At 48.7% G+C, this 24143-nt stretch overlaps 1 protein-coding gene across 2 annotated transcripts in view; it reads right to left on the minus strand.

Moving 5' to 3' along the window:
* Positions 1-212: 212 nt before the first annotated feature.
* Ski (SKI proto-oncogene) overlaps positions 213-24143 on the minus strand; it is a 74427-nt gene continuing 50496 nt past the window's right edge. The window contains exons 2-7 of one of the 2 annotated variants that reach the window (XM_036178186.1): positions 6961-7083; positions 6706-6821; positions 5933-6195; positions 5515-5807; positions 4082-4312; positions 213-3493 (exon numbers count right to left, since the gene is read on the minus strand). In XM_036178186.1, the coding sequence (XP_036034079.1) occupies positions 3311-3493; positions 4082-4312; positions 5515-5807; positions 5933-6195; positions 6706-6821; positions 6961-7083 (1209 nt within the window). In that variant the 3' untranslated portion in view covers positions 213-3310. The remainder of the gene's footprint in view (positions 3494-4081; positions 4313-5514; positions 5808-5932; positions 6196-6705; positions 6822-6960; positions 7084-24143) is intronic. The other variant, XM_036178187.1, reaches the window with a different exon arrangement.

Raw genomic sequence — 24143 nt, forward strand, 5'->3', positions numbered from 1 at the left:
CCTGGTCAGGGTTCCCAGTCCAGGGTTCCTGGTAACAGTTGAGTGACCACAGCCCCAGGTCTAACCTGTAGAGATGCTGTCCCCCTTTCCTGAGGACTTGACTGCACGTATGGGGGCTGCCAGCACCCACAGTACTCTGGAAGTCCTTTATTGTACAACGTCATCTGTTTGGGGAGAGGGGAGAGGCCAAAGGACTAACAGGTACACAAGGAAATAGATAAATATGCCAAGCTTTTTCTTTTTTCCTTTTTAAAATCAGGCATTTATAAACAAGAAAGCATACATTAATTACATAAAAATAGTTCTGAGTAGCAGAGTAAGCCATCATATTGTCATTAGCAGCAGCATAGGACTGGAGGTGCAGAGCTTGGGCAGTTATGACGGTTGATGTGGGTTTATTTTTCTTTAATTGATGAAAATATCATTTGAGAATCCTGACTTAACGTACACCCCCCCCCCAGCCCTAGGGTGGGCATGTGGGGAGGGACCTTGGAGGATACTCTGTGTAGGAATTGGGGTTAATGGGTGGCCATGGAGGACACCACATGGGAAATGCCACAAGACGCTTCTGTCCCCTCTGGCAAATGAGCAATTTTTCCTCAGTTAAAAACAACCCTGAAAACAAGACAATCAGCAGGTAAGAAAAGTTTCTGGAAAAGGAGTCACCTATACACGTATAATACAATGGTGTGAAATGGAAGAAAAAGTATTTACATGTGAGTTGTTTTACATTGGCTAGTTCTGTATGAAAAGCAGGGTGTCATGTGTATGAGTAGCTGCTCACCAATGAGTGTTATTGCTGTTGTTTTTTCCCTTCGTTAAAAAATTTTCAGGATAGAAATGATGAGTAAACTGATAAAGGGTTTAACATACAGGGAGAGTCAACAGCCAACACGATGGAAACCTCTCTTCCCTTTCTCTGAACAGAAATTTGCAGCCTTCCTAATGGGGAGCCAGGGATGCAGCACCTGGTTGTCCTCAGTCCACGGCAGGTCCTGCAACAAGCAGGGCTGCCTTCCACGGCAGCTGCACAAAATACCCGGTGCTTCACTAGCTTTACCCAGGATGGGCCAGGCATCTGGCAGAAACATTAGCAGGACCTAGGTCACAAGCTTCTGGGAACCAGGAGCCTGCGCTCTGGCCCACGGCCTCCAAGGGCCTCATAGGAAGCAGGGGAGGAGGGACTCAGGAGGAACGACTCAGGAGATGACAAGCCCTTCCCAAGTCACTCTGGCACATCAGGAGGGTCTCTGCTGTAGACAGCGCTCTTCCTTCCCATAATGGGGCCAGCGCTGGACCAAGGAGGCCAGGGAACTGACGGTGGCCAGGAACTGAGCTGCGGCAAGGAGAGCTCTATTGATAAAAGCAAGTGCCCCTGGAACCCAAGGCTCAAAGGGGCCCAAAATCACTGTGATCTCCAACTGGGCAACAGGGACAGCCACACAGAAGCACACCAACACACTTAAAGCTTTGCTCCAACTAAATCATTTAGTTTCCTTGAAGAAATGACTGAAAACACAACTCTAGAAAAACAAGGCTGAAGACAGCATTCTTCGTGTTGCGTAACAAAACTGACCCTTTAGGAGACACGGTCATAATGCCCATGGGTGGGTCTAGCTATGGAGATGTGAAATCCATGCATACAAGTTTCATAACTGAGAGGAAAAAAAGCCAAAGAAAAAACTCCAAATAAACGCTGCATATACATGATGTCCCTTTTGCATTGCACTTCAGGAGGGGGACCTGGCAGCAGCCCAGCCCCCCACAGTAAACCAAGGGCAAAACCCTGCAGCCGACCTCGGCACCGAGTGTCAGGGCTTAGCAGTCTCCAGTCGCAGGCGACAGTCCTTGAGGTTGTTTGTACCTGCACAAGCCATCTCCACCTCCCCTCAGCTCATGGCTGCCGTTAGGACTGGAGCAGAGGGAGGCTTCTGTGATCTTCTCATGGAAATAAACACAATTGGAGGATGGGTGGTGGCCTCTTGTCGACTAGGAAATCATTTCTCAAGCTTGGGCATAAGAAACCTTATACAATTTGCATAAACAGTTAAGAGTAAACGAGATTATTTGGAATAAATGCAAGTAACGTATTTTGACAGTGGCAGATTCAATCGCTACTGAAGACGGTATTTTGGGGGTAAAAAGACAAGTCAGGGTTTGCTGTACAAGATGCTGGAAGGCACAGAACGACCCCCAAGTTCAGTCTCTGCATTTTCATTTTCTTGTGATTCCCTTGTTCAACCAAGCACCAGAGGGGATTTCTAAGCACTGGAGCACTTAGGGTTTGAACTGCTCTAGAAATCAGTAAAAACCTCAGTTAACTGGGGAGTAAAAAGAGAGGGGAGGGTTCTGACAAAGTGCAGTTCTACGTACATGTTTAAATGAACAACAACAACAAAAAGAGAGAAAGAAAAAAGTGATCTAATGCTGTTTTTGTTCCAATGCTGCAGCCTCAGTCCCAAGATGAGAGGAGTGATGTCTGCTGCATTGAAAAGGGGTTGCTGTGGTCAAGCAGCGTGTGGGTGGGTGGGTGGTGTGTATGGGGAACAACACAATAGGACACTGGACCATGGCCACTGCCTAACACAGGTCAGCCCCTCAAGGTGTAGGTGTGCAGGGGCATCCAGGGGCCTGAATGGACTGACTCAGGACCCCGGTGTGCCTGCACGGCAGGGTTAGTGGTGATGTTGGTGGGCGGGGCAGCGGCGGTAAGGCGGGCAGTGTTGGGGCTCATCTTGCACGCGGCGCTCTCCCTGCTCTTCCTGGCAGCAGCAGGAAGACTGGGGTCCTTGTGGCTGAAAAAATAGACTCTGAAGAAAACCCTTGCTGTCCTCTTGCAGCCGCGGGCACAGATGAGCGGTGATGGCTTCCCAGGACGGCGGTGGGTGGGTGCCACCCCCACCAGAGTGGGTGTCCAGATGGCGTCACGTGTAGGGGCCTTTACAGTTAGTCATTAAAAAACATGTTGATTTTCTGAATATCAAGTCTTCTTACTGGTTTTAAATAGCTTATAACAAAAGTGTAAATGTTAGAATGTTCTAGCAAGCAGAGGACCAGCTACAAACCACAGAGCTAGTCTCAACTCTGGCTGCAGCTGGGGGACATGGCTTGCTTACTTGAACTTGGCCAGTAGAAAATTTTGCAGTGGATTCCAAAAGTATATGGTTACAAACACTCGCTTGGTAATAGGCACAGTAGAGACGTTGTGCTGTGTGGCTGCAGAGGCATGGGCTGGGTCTGCAGAGCCACATCCCCGCCGCCCTCTGCGCACGTGTGGAGGTCCATGTGGCAGTGGCAGGCACTGCGCAGGCTAGGGACCCAGCTCGGCATTGCCCTCACCGCCCACACTCTCGGGCCGCGGCCACAGCTGCTCCTGAAGCTCTTTCACCACCTTCTCCAGGTGCTCACGGGCCTCACGTTCCCTCAACAGGTCAGCTCGAAGCTGCTCCCGGTCCGCCTCTGCATGCTGCAGCTTTGCTTGCAAGTCCTCAATCTGAAAGGGATGCTGAGTGGTCAGTAGTGCCTAACACCAGCACTTACCACTCAAACTCAAGGCCACATCTCCCTTCTGAGTTCCCATTTAGCCCTCGGTGCCATGTCTGCCCCACCTGAAGGCTCACAGGAAAAGGCCCAGATGTCGAGGCTTAGGAGAGCCTCATCTGCTGCATCAGAGCAGGGACTAGCTCCACATCCACCCTATACTTCTGACCCAAGAGGGAACCAAATAGCACTACAGATGTAGAAGACCTTCCCTTCCTCACTGGGCTGGAGCCCTAAGCTTTGGGAGCTGCCACTCTGTACAGTTAGCAAGGACCATCTCCTGACCCTAGCTTAGAGCTTGCTTCCCAAGCCAGCAGCAGGAAGGGTGGTCTATGTTCTGGGGCCACAATGGTCCTGGTGGCTATGGAAAACAGTGTCTAGTACCCAGGCCCAGGTCTACTGGATACACTTCAGGGCCTCCAGGCATGGCACATCATTACCTCACAGATCCAACCTGAAATGGTTAAACCGATAACATTGGATCTTTGATAGCATATATTCACTGTGCAGGTCAATCTACCAGCCAACCCACCCCTAGTACCTGGGCTGAATACTTGGCACGCAGGCGGCCGGCCTCACAGCCCTTGTCACACACCCGGACCTGCCGTGCCTGCTCCAGCTCGCGCTTCAGGCGCACCCGAGACTCATTGGCCTCTTTCATCTTCTTCTCGTTCTCAGCCCGGAGCCGCTCAATCTCTTTCCTCAAACTGCGCTTGGCCTCGGTGGCTTCGCGCAATTTCTCCTTCTTGGCCACACGCAAGAATTCTAGCTCCTGGAAAGACACGTAGCAGACAGGTTCAGAGCATTGCCAACCCAGCACCTTTGTGCCCACCCTGCACCCAATAGTCGGTTGATCTGACTGTTAGCTTCCTTCCCTCCAGGGCCCAGCAGAGAGCTTATTACTAGCTGGTACTAGAAGCTGTAGGTTGTTTCTATCAAGGCTGCAGCAGAAACTTCTCACATCTCCTCCTCCTCCTCCTCCTCCTCCTCCTCCTCCTCCTCCTCCTCCTCCTCTTCCCAAATGTACATGCACATGGGTAGGGGAGGAAAACACCAAGCAGACAGTCTCAGGCACTGCACCTGAGGCCAGGAGGTGCAGAGGGAGCCATTTACTTTTGGTACTTCCTATGCCCTTCCCCCACTTGTTAGAATGCAGTATGACACCCGTCCTCCATGAATAGTCATGTGGGAAATCACACCTCCACCCAGAATGGGGGCAAGAGAGGATGAGGGAATGACTAAGACTCACTCGAGGAGAACATCTGAAATCCTGCAGCCCTGAGGATTGACAGGGTTGTGTTGTGCTAAAGCCCACGCATGTGAGGCTGCCCCCAGAGCTGCCAGACTCAGGCTGAGGTGTGAATTCAGCAGAGGTTGCTGAGCCCTGGCCAAGAGCTCCTCACTCTCCCCAGGCTGCCTGAGAACTGGGCCTCCCCTACTCATGTCAGAAAAATAAAACAGCATGAAAAGAAGGCGCAAAAGGAGAGGCTGCAGTCTGGAAAGGTGATGCGGAGCCCAAACAACCGGCAAGTCAGTGTGAGTACACACGCACCTCCCAAGCATCCATCCCAAAGGCCTGCTGCTAAGTCCCTTTGGAGACACAGCTTCAGAAGCCATCCCTGCACTCTGTATGCAGAGCACAAGTCTCACTAGTGGAGAGTAAACCAACTCCTGGCACAGAGTGAGAGGCATCACTGGACAGCCACTCCTCACTTACCACTGACACTGGCCTTTACCGTGCGTGGCCAAGAAAACATGCCAGTTCTTTCAGTAAGGCCCACACAGGGAAAGCTGCAGCTGAGACCACCATGGAAGCCTTCCTAGAAGCACAGGAGGACTCTGGACATCAAAGTGCCTCACAGAGCTGGGTCCTCCAGAGGATCTGGGAAGAACCCCAAGGCTCCCCAAGAGGGCTTGGGCAGACAAAAGGGAAGTAGTCTTCTATATTTCATGGCCTGCCGCTGTCCACATTACCTGGTGCAGGCTGCGCTTAGCCTGTAAGGCTGCTGTCAGCTTCTCCTCCTGCTTCACACGCATTTTTACCACCTCATGTAGGAACTTCTCTTTGGCTTCCTTGGTATCCAGGCCACCCTCCAGGGCTTGCCGCAGATGCTCCAACTCTGCCTCTAGCCCACTTGGGGCATCAGCATGGGCTGCAGCGTCAGGAGCAAGCACAGGTGGAGCATGCATGCCTGGGGAGCTTAGGTCCTTGGCAGAGCTGGACGAGGTAAAGGACGGAGAGGACAGCGAGGACAAGGAGGAGGTGACTGAGGACAGAGAAACCAAAGCATTAGGCATTCTGGAGTATACTGGCTTGGTCATACCATATGCCTCCACCCTATCCCATCCCCTGTACTGATGTCCAAAGGAGCAGAGTCCCATCCATACTTACATTCCTCTCTGCTTTCAACTTCCACCTCAGCTTCAGAATCCTTGTCTTCCTCTGGGGCAGCCACAGATGTCAGCATATCTGGGGCTCCTGGTGTTTCCATGGTCAGCTTCCGCTTCCGTGGCTGGATACAAGTGGTAATAGGTTCTGATGCCCGAGAGACCACAGTGGTGCATGGTGAACTGTTCACAACCTTTTGCTGAGTTGGTGGTGCTAGGGCCACATTGGGGGCCACAGCTGTCTCAAAGCTCTTGTAGGAGTAGAAGCTGTAAGAGGCATAGATGCTTAGCTGGGGCACATCTGCTCCACAAGTCCCCATATGAGCTGTAGAGCGGGCCCTGCGACTCAGCCAGGACACAGGGAACCATCTTCTCCCAACTCTGAATCACAAGGGCAAGGTTCTAATGATTGGGAAACACAAATTTCCCACAGGCTGGGCTAGGATGGCACACAGCTGGATCTTCATGTCCATGGAAGGCTATTATTTTTATTTTATTTTGAGGTAGGAACTCTGTGTAACCCTAGCTGGCTTAGAATTTGTTATATATTCCAGGCTGGCCTCAAACTCACAAAGATTAATTTGCCTCTGCCTCCTGAATGCTGGGATTAAAGGCATGGATCTCTGTGCCCTGCTGGGAAGCTAACTTTAATAGACAGGTCTGTGAACAACCTTACCCAAGACTTCAAAGTTCTCTATAGTTCATCCAGGACTAAAGGTGCCAACCCGTGGCAGCCTGTAAACCGGGGTTTGGTTCTCCTGTGCACTCCTCACTCACCTGTCTCGAATCAGGGCTGGGAGGTGTGGGGAGGTCTCTTTCTCACTTGCTGACACTGCAGGGGACCAGGGCCGGAAAGCAGAAAGGCGCTGGCGAGGGTGAGCGCAGCCAAGGCTCTGTCAAGAGAGTCCCCTGTGTAAGTGACTACAGAAAAACAGGCCACTTTGTGTCCCTGAGACCAGGTAGAGCCAGAGTTGGCTCAAAGAAGGGCCTGATACCCTCCCCAAAGACCCCAGACAGGTTCCCACATAGCACCTTATTGGAGGAACCAGCCAAGGTCCGCAGCCAAGTGGACTGCTTGTCCTTCTCAGAAGACGCAGGGGACTGTGAGGAAGTGTCGTCTGCTCTGGGTCTTATGGAAGCTGGGGGCTCTGAGACCTGTGATCAACACAAAAGGCCCTGTTGGGGTCCCTGGGCCCAGGCAGGGTCCTAGTCTGCCTACCAGCTCCATGGCAGCAAGCTCCCCACTGGATCAGCATAACTCCTATGAAGTTATGAAGGAGCCCCAAGTGCCCAGAATATACGGAGCCATGAACATAGTGTACCCTTGGCCCTGTGCGGAAAGGTAAGCCTGATGCCTCTGCCGAGGGGCAAGGGCATTGCATGAGAACAGAGAGGACACTGTGCAGCTGTGGGCTGCTGTGAGGTGATCTCACTCACAGCTGCAGCAGGCTCTGCGTGGATCTGCCAAGATCCATTCTGGTATCCACAGTGCTCTGACCCTTAGGTTCTTTGCCTTCGGTCTACACTGCTTCCTAAGAATACAGATAATGTTGCTGGAAAGGCTGAAAGGGATTAGTCCCACTCCATGGCCAATATCAGGAATGGGCTAAATGACCCAGCAGTGACCACAGGCTCAAATGTGAGCCAATAAGCAGCTATGCTCAAGCTGCCCTCTGTCACTGCCTCATTAGTGGGCATTAGAGACACCCTTCCCCAGAGGGAAGAAACATTCATCTTGAAGGACCGTGACACACTGCACAAAATAAATAGCTTTACCAGGTGTTACTGTCAGAAGCTCACAGAAACTACTCAGCACCCTAGTGTATTTCAGGCACCAGCTGTGGTGTACTTTGACACCCCACTAAGTGGCACACACCTGAGCCAATCTGTATGGGAAAGCTTGTGACCCTCTACCCAAATGTCACCCACCAGAGACATCTGCAAGACAATCACAGCATGGGCCTCACCCAGAGCAGAGAAGCCAATAGAAGCTAGGCTATACTATCCCCCAGCTAGGGCCTAAGTACATGACAGGGACCCTAGGACAGTAGAACCAACAGACCCAATCCCAGGCACAGCTGCGCCTAGGCAGAAGTTACCTGGGGCATGCGGGGGTGGGGGTGGGAGGGTGGTTGGTGGGGGTGTGTGTGAAGCCAAAGTGAGGTCTCTGGCCTTTAGCCAAGGGGCCTCAAGTATACAGAAGAGCAGGGTTCTTCTCCAGAATACTTGGGGAAACTCCCTATCACACAACTGCCCAGTGGAAGCGAGGCTGAAACCTTATCCCCTGGAAGGCGACAACTTCCATGAATTTAGACAGGAGGGACAGATCAGCCCTAGTGGAGGCCTTCATCAAGGCCATGGAGTGTCTAGTGTTTGTGCTGGGTACCCATCCCAGGTACCTGAGAGGTCTGCTGCCCTTCCAAGAAGAATCCTTACTGGGGCCACTCTAGTGCTCAGGAAGAGAAGGACCTGGAATAGGGAACCATTGGAGGGACCACACTGGTGTTGTTCCTAAATAAGCAGCTAGCTACCTAAGGGATGAGGCAGTGCTGTTCCTGGGGGCACTTTCAGAGATAAACACAGGCTCAGCTGGGGTGCATGTTCCTCAAAGACATAGAAACAACCAACAAAAAAGACACTGAAACCACCTCAGTTGTGTTGTAGCTTTCCAGAGGAAATGAGTCGCAACGTCACAGTGTCATTCAGCAGAGGCCCTGTCAGTGGAGGCCATGTGTGCCCCCAGCAGGGGTAGACACCCAAGATGCTGGCTGGAGCAGAAGACCCAACCCACTTCCGTAATTGCAAGCATCCCTCCTACAGTGAAGGCAGAAGGGTGGTGGTGTTGCACACCAGGGTGGGGCTTCCTGCCCTAAGCAGACACTGGCTAATGCAGGTGCGGAAAGTGAGCTCTATTCTTTCACAGAGAAAGCCACAAGTCTAGTCTGGTGCTGACTTGAAAACTCCAGAGACCTGGGGGGTGGGGAGTAAGAGATACCTCTTAGGCAGCCTTATAAGCCAGACTGTGACCCAGCAGAAAAGGCTGAAGAATAGGACCACTGGGTGAGGCTGCTTCCTGTGCAGAAGGGTGCGCGGGCACACACACACACACACACACACACACACACACGAGTCAGATTAGTGTATTAGGGTCAAAGTCTCCTAAGGCAATCCAGCTGCTTTCAGACATAAGATGGGGAAGCCCCTGAAACTAATGGAGGAGTCTGCAGGTACCTGGAACAACTCTCCTGAGATTTTCATAAAAAGCCCACAGGCAGGAAGAACTCTTACAGAACAAGGAAGTCTTAAAACTAGATGATGACAGGAATTCCCCCTTTAATACCAAGCTAACGCCAAGTTGCAAAAGTGAGGGTGAAGCTGAAGGGCATTTGTTAAGCAAGAGGACCCTGAAGAAGGGCCACCTGATACATGTTCTACTTTTCAAAGTTGCAGAGAAAAGGCTTCGTCAGGCCTAGGATATCACTGTCCACATTAGAGATACCAGGGATCCTAGAAGTTAGTCAATGGTCAAGGACAAAGCTGTACCTTATGACACACCATAGTGTTTCCCTCTAGGAGCACCAGTTAGAACCAATCAGTTACCTCTGATTTCTGACCTTTTGTGGGGCCTCAAAAACAGCCCACAACACCTATCAGCCAGGAAGTGGGCTCTGGACCCACATGCCAAGACCAGGACCTGAACAGGTCTACAAGAGGCAGCCCTGCCCCCAAAAGTCCAATACCATAAGGCCATTATCAGGCTGTATCAGGGGAGGAGCTAGTTGGGCTGGCCACAGCAGTGCCCTGTGGCCACTTCCTCTCTGGGGCTTCAGACAGTGGATGTTTGTTTTCCCCCACATCCCAAGGGCAAAGACACACTGAGAACAGGTGCCACTGAGTGTGAGCCTCTGCACCTGTGCAGGAAGGGCAGGGCCAGCCAGGGCTGTGGATACCATAGATCCCAAAGCAAGTGAAGAGCCAGCTGCATATGCCCACCCCACTCCACCCCTCCATACTCTACATTGTGGGGGTCTGTGTACTCTGACCCATAGGGAACTTAGGAATTCCTCACCCCCACCTCCAAACATCCACCTCAGAAAGAATACTTGAGACACTCATGCTGACCAAGACAGAAACGGAGCAGGACAATATGGTTCCATGGGATACAGTAGAGCCTGGCACTCAAGAGATGAGCTGTGGCCAATGTGGCTGCTGTCTGTAGCACTTGCCTCTAGCCTCAGACAGTACAGAGAACAGTCAGTCAGAGCCTCAGGGGTTTGTGGCCAGCAGAGTCACACTGCACGGATTGGGGACTCTAAACCAGACAGGCAGTGTTTCCTGTGGATGTCTATGCCCAATAAACAAAGACAGCAGGTAGCTGGAGAAACCCTCACAAGGCATGGCAACCTGCCAAAGGCAGAGGGCCCTTGCTAGTGCTTTGGAGAGAGTGGGGAGTGAGCTTGGGTACTAAAAGAGACCTGCACACACTGTGCTAAGATCATAGTAACTAAATACCCACAGCAGAAGTTGAGACCCAACAGGGGCCCAGGGAAGCCCCTATAGAGCATCTGTTCACCCCACAGGCTGCAGAATCCTGGCAGTCCCTACCCAGCCCCAGTCCTGAAAGAACAAGTTTATTGCCATTCTTCATCCCAATGTTTAAGAAACTTCACTAGTCAAGAGTCAGCCTCCAGGACAGGCTCCAAAGCTACAGAGAAACCCTGTCAAAAAGTCAGCCTCAGAACAAGGGGTGGTGGTGTACGCATACACCTTTAATCCCAGAGGCAGTTAATAACTGGGAGTTCAAGGTAAGTGTGGTCTATATAGCAAGTTCCTGGACAGTCAGAGCTACATAACAGAGAGACCTTGCCTCAGAACCTGTCCCCCCAAGGCCGGCCTGCCCAGCCACCCTTCCAGCCATATCCCAGTTCCTTGTCTTTGGTGTATGGAACGAGAATTATCATCCCAAATGCTAGCAGATGGCACTAGGTAAGCTCAGAGTCATAGCAGGGTGTGATGGAAATGTGCAGTCTAACTTCTTATAGTGCTCTGGTCACCATATCAGATGCCAACCATCTTTAAGTGACCACTAAGCAGCCATGGGAGCATATAGGGGCCCTGCTGTATGTCCCTGGTTGTGTAGACAGTACCCACACTTCAGGGCACAGCCCAGGCATACTTCCAAGGGACAGAGGCGGGAAAGGCCAACAGAAGGAACAAATGTCAGGAAGTGAGGCTGGTCTAATTCCAGCCAGGTTCTCAGCCTATCTAGTGCCAGGGTCTCTTGTCACTTAGGCTCTCAAACACACAAATACAACGAGATGGATTACGAGGGAACACCAAAACTCAACAGTTGCCAACAGCAATAAGGCAGGCTAAGCACTGCTCTCTATGCCATCCAAAGGGTAACAGCCACCCGGAAGAAGTCTATGATGTCTCAGAGTGCCTCATACCTGAGCGTTCCTTGAGCAATGTGTCCCAGGCTTGAGAACTAAACAGTAATGATAGGAAGGGACTTGGGATTCTGCTTGTGATAGAACAGTTTTCTTAGGAGGGAGCCAGCTCTGCTGTGGGGATATCAAGGAATGACTATCTGTTTAGAAGCTCTCAGAAATAATGAATCTCCCTTGACTCAGTGGTTAGTTAATAGCACTGGCTGGTCTTCTAGAGGACCTGGATTTGGTCCCCAGCACTTACACAGTGACTCACAACCACCTGCAACTCTAGTTTCAGACTGATGCCCTTTTCTGGCCTTCATGGGTGCCAGTCAGGCATGTAGTGGTATACATACATTCATCCATACATGCAGGCAAACATTAAAAAATAAATACTTTGTGTGTATAAATATTTTTGTTTGTTTTTTGTTTTTGAGATAGGGTTTCTTTGTGTAGCCCTGGCTGTCCTGGAACTCACTGGCCTTGAACTTAAGAGATTAAAGGTATACACCACCACTACCCAGCTATGAATGTTCAGCCTGCATGCATGTGCATTATATATGTATCTGTTGGAGCCTCTGCAACTGGACAGTTTGTGAACCGCATGTGGTTACTGGGAATAGAATCCAGGTCTTCTGCAAGAGCAAAAGAAGTGTTCTTAACCACTAAGCCATCTCTCCAGCCCTCTCCCCAAATAGGAAGGAAGATAAGGAGAGAGGGAGGTCAGGTTGGTGGGGGCTGCATCTCTCTCAAGACCCTGGCTCACTGTGGACAAAGTGCTGACTGTTCTCTCCCAAACTCTAGAGCCAGATACAAGGAGATGCCAGCAGCCCAGAGCAAAAGGATGTTTCACCTTGCCTGTCCTGGTAGGAGTTGCCACATATATAAGAGACTGACCAGAAGCCAAGACCCAATGAAACATTATGTCACAGGCAATCTCTGCCTAAGGGATTTGGGGCCAACACCCAGACAGACTGAGAGAGACTGGGCCCGGGTCACACTCTGCTGGAGGCATCAAGACCTTCAGGGGTTAAATTAGTGGTCTACCTGTGACTGCGACCTTCACCTTGGTACTGCAGGGTTGTGTTCCCTCATGTGGTTCCAAGGCAGTGAGGGTCTCTCTGGCTAAGACCCTTGGCCAGTGTGGTGCTGTTGATTACTACCTCAAACCTCTTGGCCACTGGGGTTTGACATCCATACCAGGTACAAACAGAAACATATGGGAGCCAGCTGGGAGTCCATGATCTCCCCAGTGTGAGGCAAACCTTTAAGAGGATGGTTTGGTGTCACCTCAACTCTGGAACCAGAGACAATATCAAGCAATCTTACTGCAGTCAGGGACAGCACAACTGCCCCCCCCCCAAGGGTGAGGACCTCCATGGTACACAGGATTGGAAGTAACTCAATGATGGGGACACACGACTTGGTAAATAGAACTAACCCATGCTTACGTCCAAGAACAAGCAGTTTCTGAGTCGCTTCTGTCCGTGACAGCTGCTTCCTAACAAGAAGTGGAGAGAAGTGGTAAGGCTGACCCAGGAATGCTTCATGAATAAGTCTCTTCTGGACTTGAAAGGTTTGCATGGTCCAGTGGGGTAAGCCTTGAGAAGCTCTAGTTTTGGCCCTGACATAGATCGAAAGGACATTAGCAGATGGCAACACCAGAAAACAGCTCTCAGAGTGGAGAATGCCATTTTTGTCTGTCAAGACTCAGCAGAGGGCCACTGGCTAGATGGTGAAGGTGGAAATGCCTTGGTCCCATGATGGATGTTTGTGAAGCACCTACTTGGAGAGGAAGCTAAGGAGATACACCAGGGGCATCAGCTCCATGAAGGACCCAGAGACAAGACACAATGTTCTACCCAGAGTATGAGGCACTGGGCAGGGTCCACATGTAGCTCAGTCACAGTCTGAAGATAGAGCTGGCATGGGGTCTGCATGCCGAGGAAACTAGATGTGGTCAATAGGGTAGGTGGCCAAATTCTTATAATATCTTTTTTTGATTCTGGGGATTGAACCCAGAGCCTTGTGCAAATGGTCTACCACTAAGCTCTATCTCCAGACCTCTCTCTCTGCAATTATTGAAGTAAGGGTCCCATGTAGAGAGAGCAGTTCTCAACCTCCCTAATGCTGTGACCCTTTAATACAGTTCCTTATGTTGTGCTGAGCATCAACCATAAAATTTATTTTCCTTTCTGGATTTGTTTTTTTAAGGCAGGGTTTCTCTGTGTATCCCCCACTGCCCTGGAACTCGCTCTGTAGACCAGGCTGGCCTCAAACTCAGAGATCTGCCTGCTTCTGCCTCCTGAGTGCTGGAATTAAAGGTATGCACCCCTATGCCTGGCCATTAAATTATTTTCACTGCTACTGCAAAGCTGTAATTTTGCTGCTGTTTTAAATAGTAATATAAATATCTGATATGCAGGGTATCTGATAAGTGTCCTCTGTGAAAGGGTTGTTCGACACCCAAAGGAGCTCTGGCTGAGAACCACTGATGCAGAGGTGGTTCTGTAGCAGTCAAGGTTGGTGTCATCTATTTCCAAACATCTACACTTCAGCTGAGGTGTCACCTGCTCATCTCTGCCTCAGGGATCCACAGGTATGGCTTCAAGGTCAAGGTCTTCCCTTCCTAATCTAGCATGAGGGTCAAAGGACACAATGGCAAACACATCCTAGACAACTATGTCTACTCTCATCCCATTCAAGAAGCTACAGTGAGGCTGCTGAAGCCACAGCCTAACCACTCCTGAGTGAGAAGGACCAGTCTAGCACAGAGGGGTGACAGCTGTTCTAGAGCAGAGAACACAACAGACCCCGGGCTGACACCATCCATACGCCAACCAAGAACTTAGCAATCTGGAGAAATATTTGTCCTGCTGAATTATAGCCTACCAATGTATTATAAGAATAGCCCTAGTCCCAGAACCTGGGGAATGCTAGCCCCAGGTAATAGCCAGACAATCAAACAAGGAAGGGTCAGTATTGTCTTCTTTAGCTCAGTGCCAGGCCCACAGCAGGACCTCACTGGCTTGAGCACAAGCCCTGCTGAGTGCCCCACAGTAGGATCCACAGAGAACAAGTTTCATCTACTCTGCAGGCACCCAGCCCTTAATTACCCTAGCAGACAGAGGTGGACTACTGTTGTGGTCTGTCCCTCAATGTTGCTGACATGCATCCCCTACATCTTGATGCAAGGCTGCTCTCCACAACCTCTTGGACAGAGCACGGTGAAAGTGCTGTGGATCCAAATCTGCAACTGCGTACCAAAGTTTCTCCAAAGAAATCTACCCTCCAGCAAGTACTTTCTACTGCCTGGTTAAGGCATCATGAGATACCATCTCAGGCCCATCAAGACAGCAAGGATGAAAACCATGGCCAACAGCAAATAAAAGGCAGGATGTAGCGAACAGTAACCCACTGGTAGAAACACAAATTTGTAAAGCCACCACAGAGCAGTCATCCAGATCCTCACGCAGCTGCCAAGTGTGTGAGTGGGGGTCAGCTGGAGAGTGCTACCTAGCTAATATAAAGCCCTGGGTTTGCTCCCCAGCACCAAAACCCAAAACAATTTAAAAACTAACCAAGCAACCAACCAACCAACCAACCAATCACCCACCCAGAGCAGCCACATGACCAGCAATCTCATGCTTGAGCATCCATCCTATGTTCCTGCAGGGTGCTGTCACTAAGAGATTTCCAGGTCCAGGCAGGAAATCTTTGCATTGCTTCTTACAACTGCTTGGAATTCCACAAGTGTCTCATGATAAATATTTTGATTAAAAAGCACAGTGAGGTGGTATGTGTTCCTACAAGCATGGCTGTGATTTTTAAAACCCGTATAATACAAGTATTAGCAATGATATGGAGACATATGTGCCACTGGTAGGAATGTTATATGTTAAAGCAGTGTGGCAATTACTCAAAAACAAAACAAAACAAAAAAACTAAAAAGAATCACATGACCCAGCAATCCCACTCTGGCTCTGTCCCCAAGACCACTGGAAACAGAATCCACACATAAATATACAAATGTGTACAAGTTTGTGTACTGTTTGTAACAGACAAGAAACAGGAACTACAATGAATGAACAAACAAACTGGGTTGTGTCCTTGCTGTGGGACCCTACCCAACCCTCACAAGGAGGCATCTACAGCTACAATGTTGATGACCTTAGAAAACATCTTGCTAAGTGACAAAAGCCAGTTACAGAAAGAAAAGAAAGGAAGAGAGGAGGGGAGGGGAGGGGAGGGGAGGGGAGGGGAGGGGAGGGGAGGGGAGGGGAGGGGAGGAGAGGAGAGGAGAGGAGAGGAGAGGAGAGGAGAGGAGAGGAGAGGAGAGGAGAGGAGAGGAGAGGAGGAGAAACCCCCACACATTCTGATTTTGTTTGAAGAAAATTTCTCTAACAGGAACACCCAGAGACAACTTACATCAGTGGTGGCCAGTGGCTATAGGGTTAGGGTGGAGGGCCTATAGAATGACAGCTAATGATACCAGATTTCATACTGGAGTGATAAAAAGTTCTAAAATTAGATAGTGGGGATGGTTGCATATGGTAAAAGCCACATCTTTCTGAGAGATAGATGATTCTGTAATTTAAAAAAAAAAAAAAAAGGACTAAAAAAACCCAAACCTGTGCTAATGCCTTTTTGGTGGAAAACCAAAGCCTGAGGCTGAGGTTTGCAGAGTTGCAGTCTTCAGAATTCAACGCAGGTGTGGCACGCTGTAGATGCCACTGCCCGAAAGACCTACACCAAGGGGCTAACAGTTAAGACCACGGGCACACTCTAGGGTGGGTTGCTGCCATGTACAAAGCCTGCATTACAAACAAGAGTATTCAGTATGAACATCTAGATGAACAACAGGTGCTCTCTTTGTAAGGTCTTTAAAGCGCAATGCTAATGAGGAAGAGAAAACCCTCAGAGCAGGTAGCCTGACTTCTGGTTTGAGGAACATTCTAGACCTTCTCATAAGGCATACACCACAGGGTTCTAGACTTCATACCATAGAGAGGAACTTCTCAAACAAATACACAGAACATTCTGGCATTGCTGTGAGGTGAGCAGAGACCAGGACCCGATGGTAGATTACTATCCTATAGAGAAGCATCTGCCTGCCATAGTCAAAAACCTTGAGGGCAGAGCTGTAACACATAGGTATCCTAAAACAGTCACCCAAGGGCTCCAGGTATGCCATGGAATCCCGTGTGTGTGTGTGTGTGTGTGTGTGTGTGTGTGTGTGTGTGTGTGTGTGTGTAGGGGCCATAGCCACCCCTGACTGACCCTCCTGGGCAGCAAACTCACTCTCACCATGCACAACAATCAAAGGCTGGGACAAACACCACTAGTAGAGACTACCATTGCTCACATTATAAGGCCAGGAGAGACTTATGCCACTGTCCCCTTCCACTCAAGTTTGACTCCCATGCCTCCTGTGTTCAGAGTACCCTCCCCAGTCAGCTCTCTCCTAGGGCACCTTTTTCTCCACACTGTTCCACTGGGACACCTGGCCAGCACCCTAGGGGCCACACTGTACCTCCACTGGTACTTCTGTGCCCCACTATTTTATGAATCACAAGAAGAAAATTTCAACCTGGGAACCAGTACTGGGAGGCTGTAGGAAGTTAAAAAGACATTCTTGACACATAGGCAGACATGGGCCTAAGAGTAATTTAGTAATCTGAAGCAGCCCAGGCTGGCCTGGGATTCACGTGTTCCACCACATCTGGCTCACTTAGAAACCTTAGTAAAATGCATTCTAGTAAATATAAAAATACATCTTTAGTAAATTATTTCCTAGTAATGATTCAATTTAAAATTTGTTCTAGTTTTTATTTTAAAATACTTATTTTTAATTATGTACATGTGTATACCTCTGTTTGCATATGTAATGTGGGTACAGGTGACCAAAGAAGCCAGAAGTGTCTAATGCCATGGAGCTGGAGTTCCAGACTGTGGTGAGCTACCCAACATGGATGCTGGGAACCAAACTTGAGCACTCTGTAAGAGCAGCAAGCATCCTTAACCTCTAAGCCATCTCTCCAGCCCCTATTTTACCCCCTAAAAAAAGCAGAATTTATCATAAACTTTAAACCAGTTAATACCTTCAAATTGGAAGCATTTATTCACCCAAAGTTTCTGTGAGAATTTAAAAAAAAAAAAATTTCAATTGGAAATTTTTTTCACACCAATCTCAGCTATTTCCAAGTCCCCTCAGGATAAAGGCCCAGAGCTGTCATTTATGTGCACATGGTTTCGAAGTGTATGTAATGACTACTGACCAGAAAGGCATACAGGGTCAAGACTACAATGAGGGTTTCTGGGGGCAGCTGTACACCTTGTGACAGCCTCACACTCTGTGACTTACTGTGGACTCTTCATAAAATCAGCACAACTGTCATAGACTCTGTGATTTTCTTTCGTCTAAAGAGTTAAACAGATGGAAACTATGTGTACTGTGTCACTTTGAACAAGGAAGACACTGGACTTTCAAAATTAAAAAAAAACTTTCTTTTGGAAATTTTTGTGATACTAATCTCAGATGGACCACAAGGTCTCACCCACCATGCCTGGGGTACAGGACAGACTCAAGACAAGCACACACAAAAAGCAACCCCCTCTATGAGTGGTTCAACAGAAAAACACTAAAGTGAACAAGAGGAAATCTCCAGAAGACCAGGTATGTCAACAGGAAAAAAAAAAAAAAAAGGTTTCCAAGAAAGTTTTCACATGTAGAACAAAGGGAACCAAATGAGAACATGAAAACAGCCATGGCCACAACAGCAAGCACCCATCACTCCAGGAGAGAAGCCCTAGGCTAAGATGTGGTCTCTCCTGGCTCCTCTGTTTCAAAGTAGGTCAGTGGGTCTTCGACAGACTTTGCAAGTCAGCATTACAAGACCTCCCTCACCACTGCCAACCTTTAGCGCAATGGCTCAAGAGTATCCTCTATCAGGCCCAGCCACAAACCTGCTCTAATCTAATGAGGAGAACTCTGATCACCATCAGACACAGAAGCAAAACACCATGGTCCAAAGTCCTTGTTCCACTTAGTACTAACTCCACACCCAGCCCTGATCCTACTCTAACTAGGTTTAAGGTTACTGCTGTATCTTGCAAGCCCCATCAACATCTGCTCCCCTGTGGCCAGGATCTGCCTGACTCTGGCGAGTTGCCACAGCCTAGTCCAGAGTCCTTCCTTTCCTTATTCTTCAGACAATGCTCCTGTCAGACAGCCAACTACCTGGGGCTGGAGAGATGTTCAATGGGTAAAGTGCTTACCATGCAAGCATAAGGACCTGAGTTTGGATTCCTAACATGCACATAAAAGCTGGGCATGGTACATCTGTAAACCCAAAGCTGTGGGGTGGAGACAGGTGGATCCCAGGGGCTCACTGGATAACTAGTCTAGTGGGAATGGGGAGTTCTAGCCACGCCCCCCAAACATGTCAGGTGTTGTAGACCACATCTACACAATTTAGGGCTGACTAGAGTAGTCTTTGTGCTAGGAGAACCTGAGAAAACAGTGGTCCATGGCTAGCAGGGGCAGCCCAGAGTTCTAAATGCCCGTAGCCTCCTCTAAGCACAAGACACCAGTCTAGCCATAACAGGTCCCAAATGAGCATTTAGCCAGAGGAGAATCATCATGCCCCCTGCTAATCCTTCAAAGAGCAGACCAGAGCCAGAATGAAGTCGTCACTTAACTTACATGGACAACCCCCAGTAGAATGCTATCAATGCAGCTTCTTCCCACAGGATGGTTCAGAGCTGGAAGCCCCACAACAGGTCTCATTAAAGCCACTTACTTCTAAGGTAAACCCTGCATTGCCTCACTCTGGAATTGGCTCAATTTGAGCTATGGGTCTTTTCTGAAGATTCCACAGCTCTACGAGTTTCAAAGCTATTTTTGTAATCACCATTAATATTTTACACATGATAATTCACATTTCTCATCATGCTCAAATTAACCTATTTTCTAACTATTGTGCTACTGGGGAAGCAGATTGCATTTCTAAGACAACCCCAACCCCCAAATGCAGTAGAAGCACCAGTTTTGACTACTGACTCTGACCCCTTTAACTTAAGTAGGTCACTTCTCTACTGTTCACAAGACTTCTCCAAGGAAACTAAGATACCAAGAGCCTACCTTCTCTCTCCTGGGAGGACCCACTGAATAATCCTTCCCCTCCCAAGCTCCCACTGAACATCTGTGAGGGGCTCACTGCTCTCTAAAAAGAACCTCAGGAGTTGGGTATGATGATAAGCTCCTCCCATGGACCCGGGTCTGTCAAAATGGCAAGAACCCACCTGATACAGAAATATAGAATATAGATATGATAGGATAAAAGGGTGGATTGTTGAACCTACTTTAAAAGAGCAACTAGCTTAAAATGTTTTACATTGGTATAGATTTTAGTTTGTTGATACAAATTTAAAGTTAATTTTGTTATACTATATATATATATACTATTATGTTTATGCAGCTCATTTAAATTGTAGTAGATTAGGTAGGCAATCTTCAAACACTTCAAAGACCTACAGAATATAGCATTTAAAATGTTTTTTGAACAACGAGACACATCTGCCCTGACAGCACCTATTTTCTTCAAAGAGAAAGGTGGGCACCGAAGACACTCCATATAGAGTTTATCTTCTTCCTGGCAAAAGTTAGCCATTTGGGCAAGAAACTGTTCTTGCCTGGACTGCTTGACAAAACGTTGTATCAACTGGACATTCAGGACTCCCCAAGGAAGGTGACCACTGAACTCTGCAAGGTCCTTCAGGTTCCTGCTTTGCGGAAACTGCTAAATATCCTGCAGGACACAGGAAGAAGCAGCTGAGAGACTCTAGGCCTGTAAGCTCAAGAATGGATGCCCCAACATTGCAAAGGAACTTTGGATGACAGCCAGCTGTCTCTGTCATTTACAGAGTTTTGGAAGTTGCTTACAATGCTCTTTCTGTTTACTTAGGTAATATTATATCCTTCTGGGGTCTTTGATGTAGTTAAAGACTAGATAGTTACAATTTTCCTTGGTTATGATAAAAGATAAATTAGATATGAAACTTTAGACTCACAAATATAGGATAGATAAAATATTTTCTTTAATTTTACAAAATACAAATAAACTAGAAATTGTAACTCTAATTCTTGATTGTTAACTGTTCTATTATATGTAATTTTACTATGCTGAAGTTAAAACCTTCCTTCTAAATAGAAAAGGGGAAATGATGGGTGATGTCGCTCTGTATGCTGTAAATATGTTGCTCTGATTGACTGATAAATAAAATGCTGATTGACCAGTAAGCCAGGCAGGAAGTATAGGCAGGATAAGCAGACAAGGAGATTCTGGGAAGAGGAAGGCTGAGTCAGGAAACGCCAGCCCATTGTCCAGGGAGCAGTATATAATGGCACACAGGTAAAGCCACAGAGAACCTGGTGACATATAGATTAACAGAAATGGGCTGAGTTTAAGTGTAAGAGCTAGTTAGTAGTAAGCCTGAGCTAATGGCCAAGCAGTTTTAATTAACATAAGTCTCTGTGTGTTTACTTGGGTCTGAGCGGCTGTGGACCAGGAGGGACACAGGAAAACTTTCAGCTACACCCACCCTTGAGAGGGGATTTCTTGGTGGTGGTGGTGGTGGTGGTGGTGGCGGCAGTGTTGGGGGGATGAAGCTAAGTTGTAGCCTGCCTGTGAAGCCAGCACAGAAGGGTTAGGGACAAGTACCCCAAAGTGAGACTAGTGCTTGAACTCCAAGTAGGTATTAGACAGATGTGCTGGTCCCATGAGCCACACTCTGGCACTACCCTGAAGGAACTGAAGGCTTACAAACCTCTTTCAAAAGCAGAGAGAGTGTAATCAAAGTCCCCAAACAGACATGGGATGTCCCCTACATGGTCACTGGAAAGTATCTGTTAAAAGATTTAAAGCACGAGCCAGTCACTGGTGGCTCACGCCTTTAATCCCAGCACTTGGGAGGCAAAAGCAGGTGCATCTCTGTGAGTTCAAGGCCAGCCTGGTCTACAGAGTGAGTTCTAGGACAGCCAGGGTTATACACAGAAAGTCTCAAAAACCAAAACCAAACCAAACAACAAACAAAAAGAACTTAAAGCACAAGGACCAGAGTCCCGAAGACAGCCAGCTGTAGTACCCCAGCAGTCTGTGATGCGGTTGAGCCCCAGCCTGGGAGTGGTGGTCTGGGTGGGAGCAGGGCAAAAGGACCTATTCTTTCCCCAGAGTCCCTCAGATGCTCCCAGCAGACATTCCATCAAGATGACTTGCCAGAGGGCAGGGCAGCCTGTAATGGCTGCTTTGCCACCTGCCATCCCTTCACCAGAGATCGAGGAAGATAAACAGGCCTCTCCATCCAGCACAGGAGGAAGGCTGCAGGCTGCAATGAGAAGGACATGGGATGAGGGAGGTGCAAGATGCTGCAGGCACTGTTCTTGGAAGCCTGATTCGCCAAGAATCATACTTAGTTAAAAGTGCACGCCAGCAGGAGGGGCCTTACTTCCCCACCTCCTGTACTTCCTACATCCTCAGCCACAAGCCCTCAATAGTGCAGAACAGGATAAACAGGCCTCATAGTCTGACCAACGTGGTCCCAAACATCCTAAATCAGGCCTTCCTCTCCAACACTGGGAAGTCACAGGCTGGTTCTGACCCACCACATGTAACCAGAAACATGCACAACATGCATCACTGAGGAGCTGTGGCCTGAGAAAGGACAGCAGGGTGACCCAAGCCCTTCTAACTTTTAAGTATCCAGACCAAGTACAGCTCAATAAATATCCAGCCTGAGCCTCAGAAAGCAGCCAGGGTTCTGTTAGCTACATACATCTTGAAACCAGCTGTCCTCCTGTCAGCCCTGGCCCTCCTCCCAGGAACCAGTTTTCCTGGGCCATTCTTACCTACTCTGAATTCATAGGCTCTGTCCCAGCATTCATTCTCATCTTTAATAGACAGGGTTAGTGACAGGTAACCACCTCCATGTTCATACAGTCCCCTAGTTATTCTCTTGAAGGGTCGGGGACATCGCTGAGTTGGGAGGTGTTCCTTCCCCCTTAAGCCCTAGTGAACAACAAACTCTGCCCTCCTCTCACAGGCCTAACACTCCCTACTTCTACAGGGTACAGCATGGACAGCACTGCACAGTCTAGCTTGGCTAGCCAGTAAATACTGTGGACAGGAAAGCTAGACAACAGCTGGCAGAGGGAAAAGACAGGTAGCCTGGTTGATCGCAAAGCCAAAGGAATTACGGCTAAGCTGGAGAAAGAGCTTGTTCCGGACCCAGATACAGGCTCCTAGGACCCACGGCTTCTGACTTTCCTCCACCTTCCAGGAACTAGGGTTCATGTGAGTCAAGGAGCACAGAGAAAAGGGTAGAGCCTCAACATCTAATGGTGCAGAAGAGATCCTGGGGCTGAGTTCCAAGAAAGACTGCAGGCAAGGGATCCTTGTAGGATAATACTTTGCCTCAGAGGATACTTATCCTTGGTCTCTTAAGGTACATTGCTCCTCAAGGGGGGGGGGGTGGGGGCAACTGTAGCCTACCAGATTTCCATGCAAAGTACAGCCTATGCTCAACTTTCCTATCTTTCTAACAAGGCCCATGTAGGTGCTGGATAGGTTACATTCCCCAGCATCACATGTAGTGACATGTAGAACCAAGAGTCCGGCCAGAGGTGACAGGATGGCAACCAGGGGCCTACAGGTGGTACAGGGTAGCTCCGGCTCAGACTTGCTGCCTCAAGGGGAACCATCACCTCACACCCTTGTAAGGCCAAACTCAAGAAAGTGGGGCCTTCCTACACACCTGGCTGCTTTGTGGGCAGCACTCACAAAGGCAGTTTAGCTTGGTGTTAGTTAGGATGAGGGCTAAGGTGAAAATTTCAGTGTTGACACGCTTGCTTCCCTCCTATCCACCTCAGCAGTCACTAGAGCCATGTGGGCAGTGCCATGACCCTCAATGAGCCAGTAACAGCCCCAACTACAGACTTAGCTGACAGATTTGAGAAGTGGGCTAAGAGCTGCTGTCATCACATCTGTGAATAGGACATATAGGAATACATGTGGGTACACATCCACACACCATGTGCACTTATACACATGCATCAATGAACACACACACACACACACACACACACACAGAAGAGAACTGAAGACAACTGCCTGCCATTCCTACAGGAGAAGCTGCTAACGTGGATGTGCTGACCCCAATAGAAACATAAAATCAGCCGGGCAGCGGTGGTGGCACACGACTTTAATCCCAGCACTTGGGAGACAGAGGCAGGCAGATCTCTGAGTTCGAGGCCAGCCTGGTCTCCAAAGTGAGTTCCAGGAAAGGCGCAAAGCTACACAGAGACACCCTGTCTCGAAAAACCAAAAAAAAAAAAAAAAAAAAAAAGAAAGAAAGAAAAAGAAACATAAAATTAAATTTGAACCTCTACAGCATTTAGTCACACATGATGGTGCAGTAATCTTAGTGCCAGGGAGGGTAAAGCAGGAGAGGATATTTTTGTGGAGCTGGGGATTAAATCTAAGGCCTCACACACAATAAGGCAAGCACTCTACTCTGTCCCTACACTTGCCCAGCACTACTGCTCATTTTTCCTTTTTATAACTTTTTTTCAGGGAGAAGGATTTGAGGCAGGGTCTCACTACATAGCTTGATAGATAGCTTTATAGACAGTGTATGAGATATAGATACATAGATTAGATTAGATGGGATAAGATTAGATAGATAGATTATGTGTGTGTGTGCGCGCACGCATGATGAGAAGCCCTG

This window comes from Onychomys torridus, chromosome 2 (genome assembly GCF_903995425.1).
Source record: "Onychomys torridus chromosome 2, mOncTor1.1, whole genome shotgun sequence".
NCBI lineage: Eukaryota > Metazoa > Chordata > Mammalia > Rodentia > Cricetidae > Onychomys > Onychomys torridus.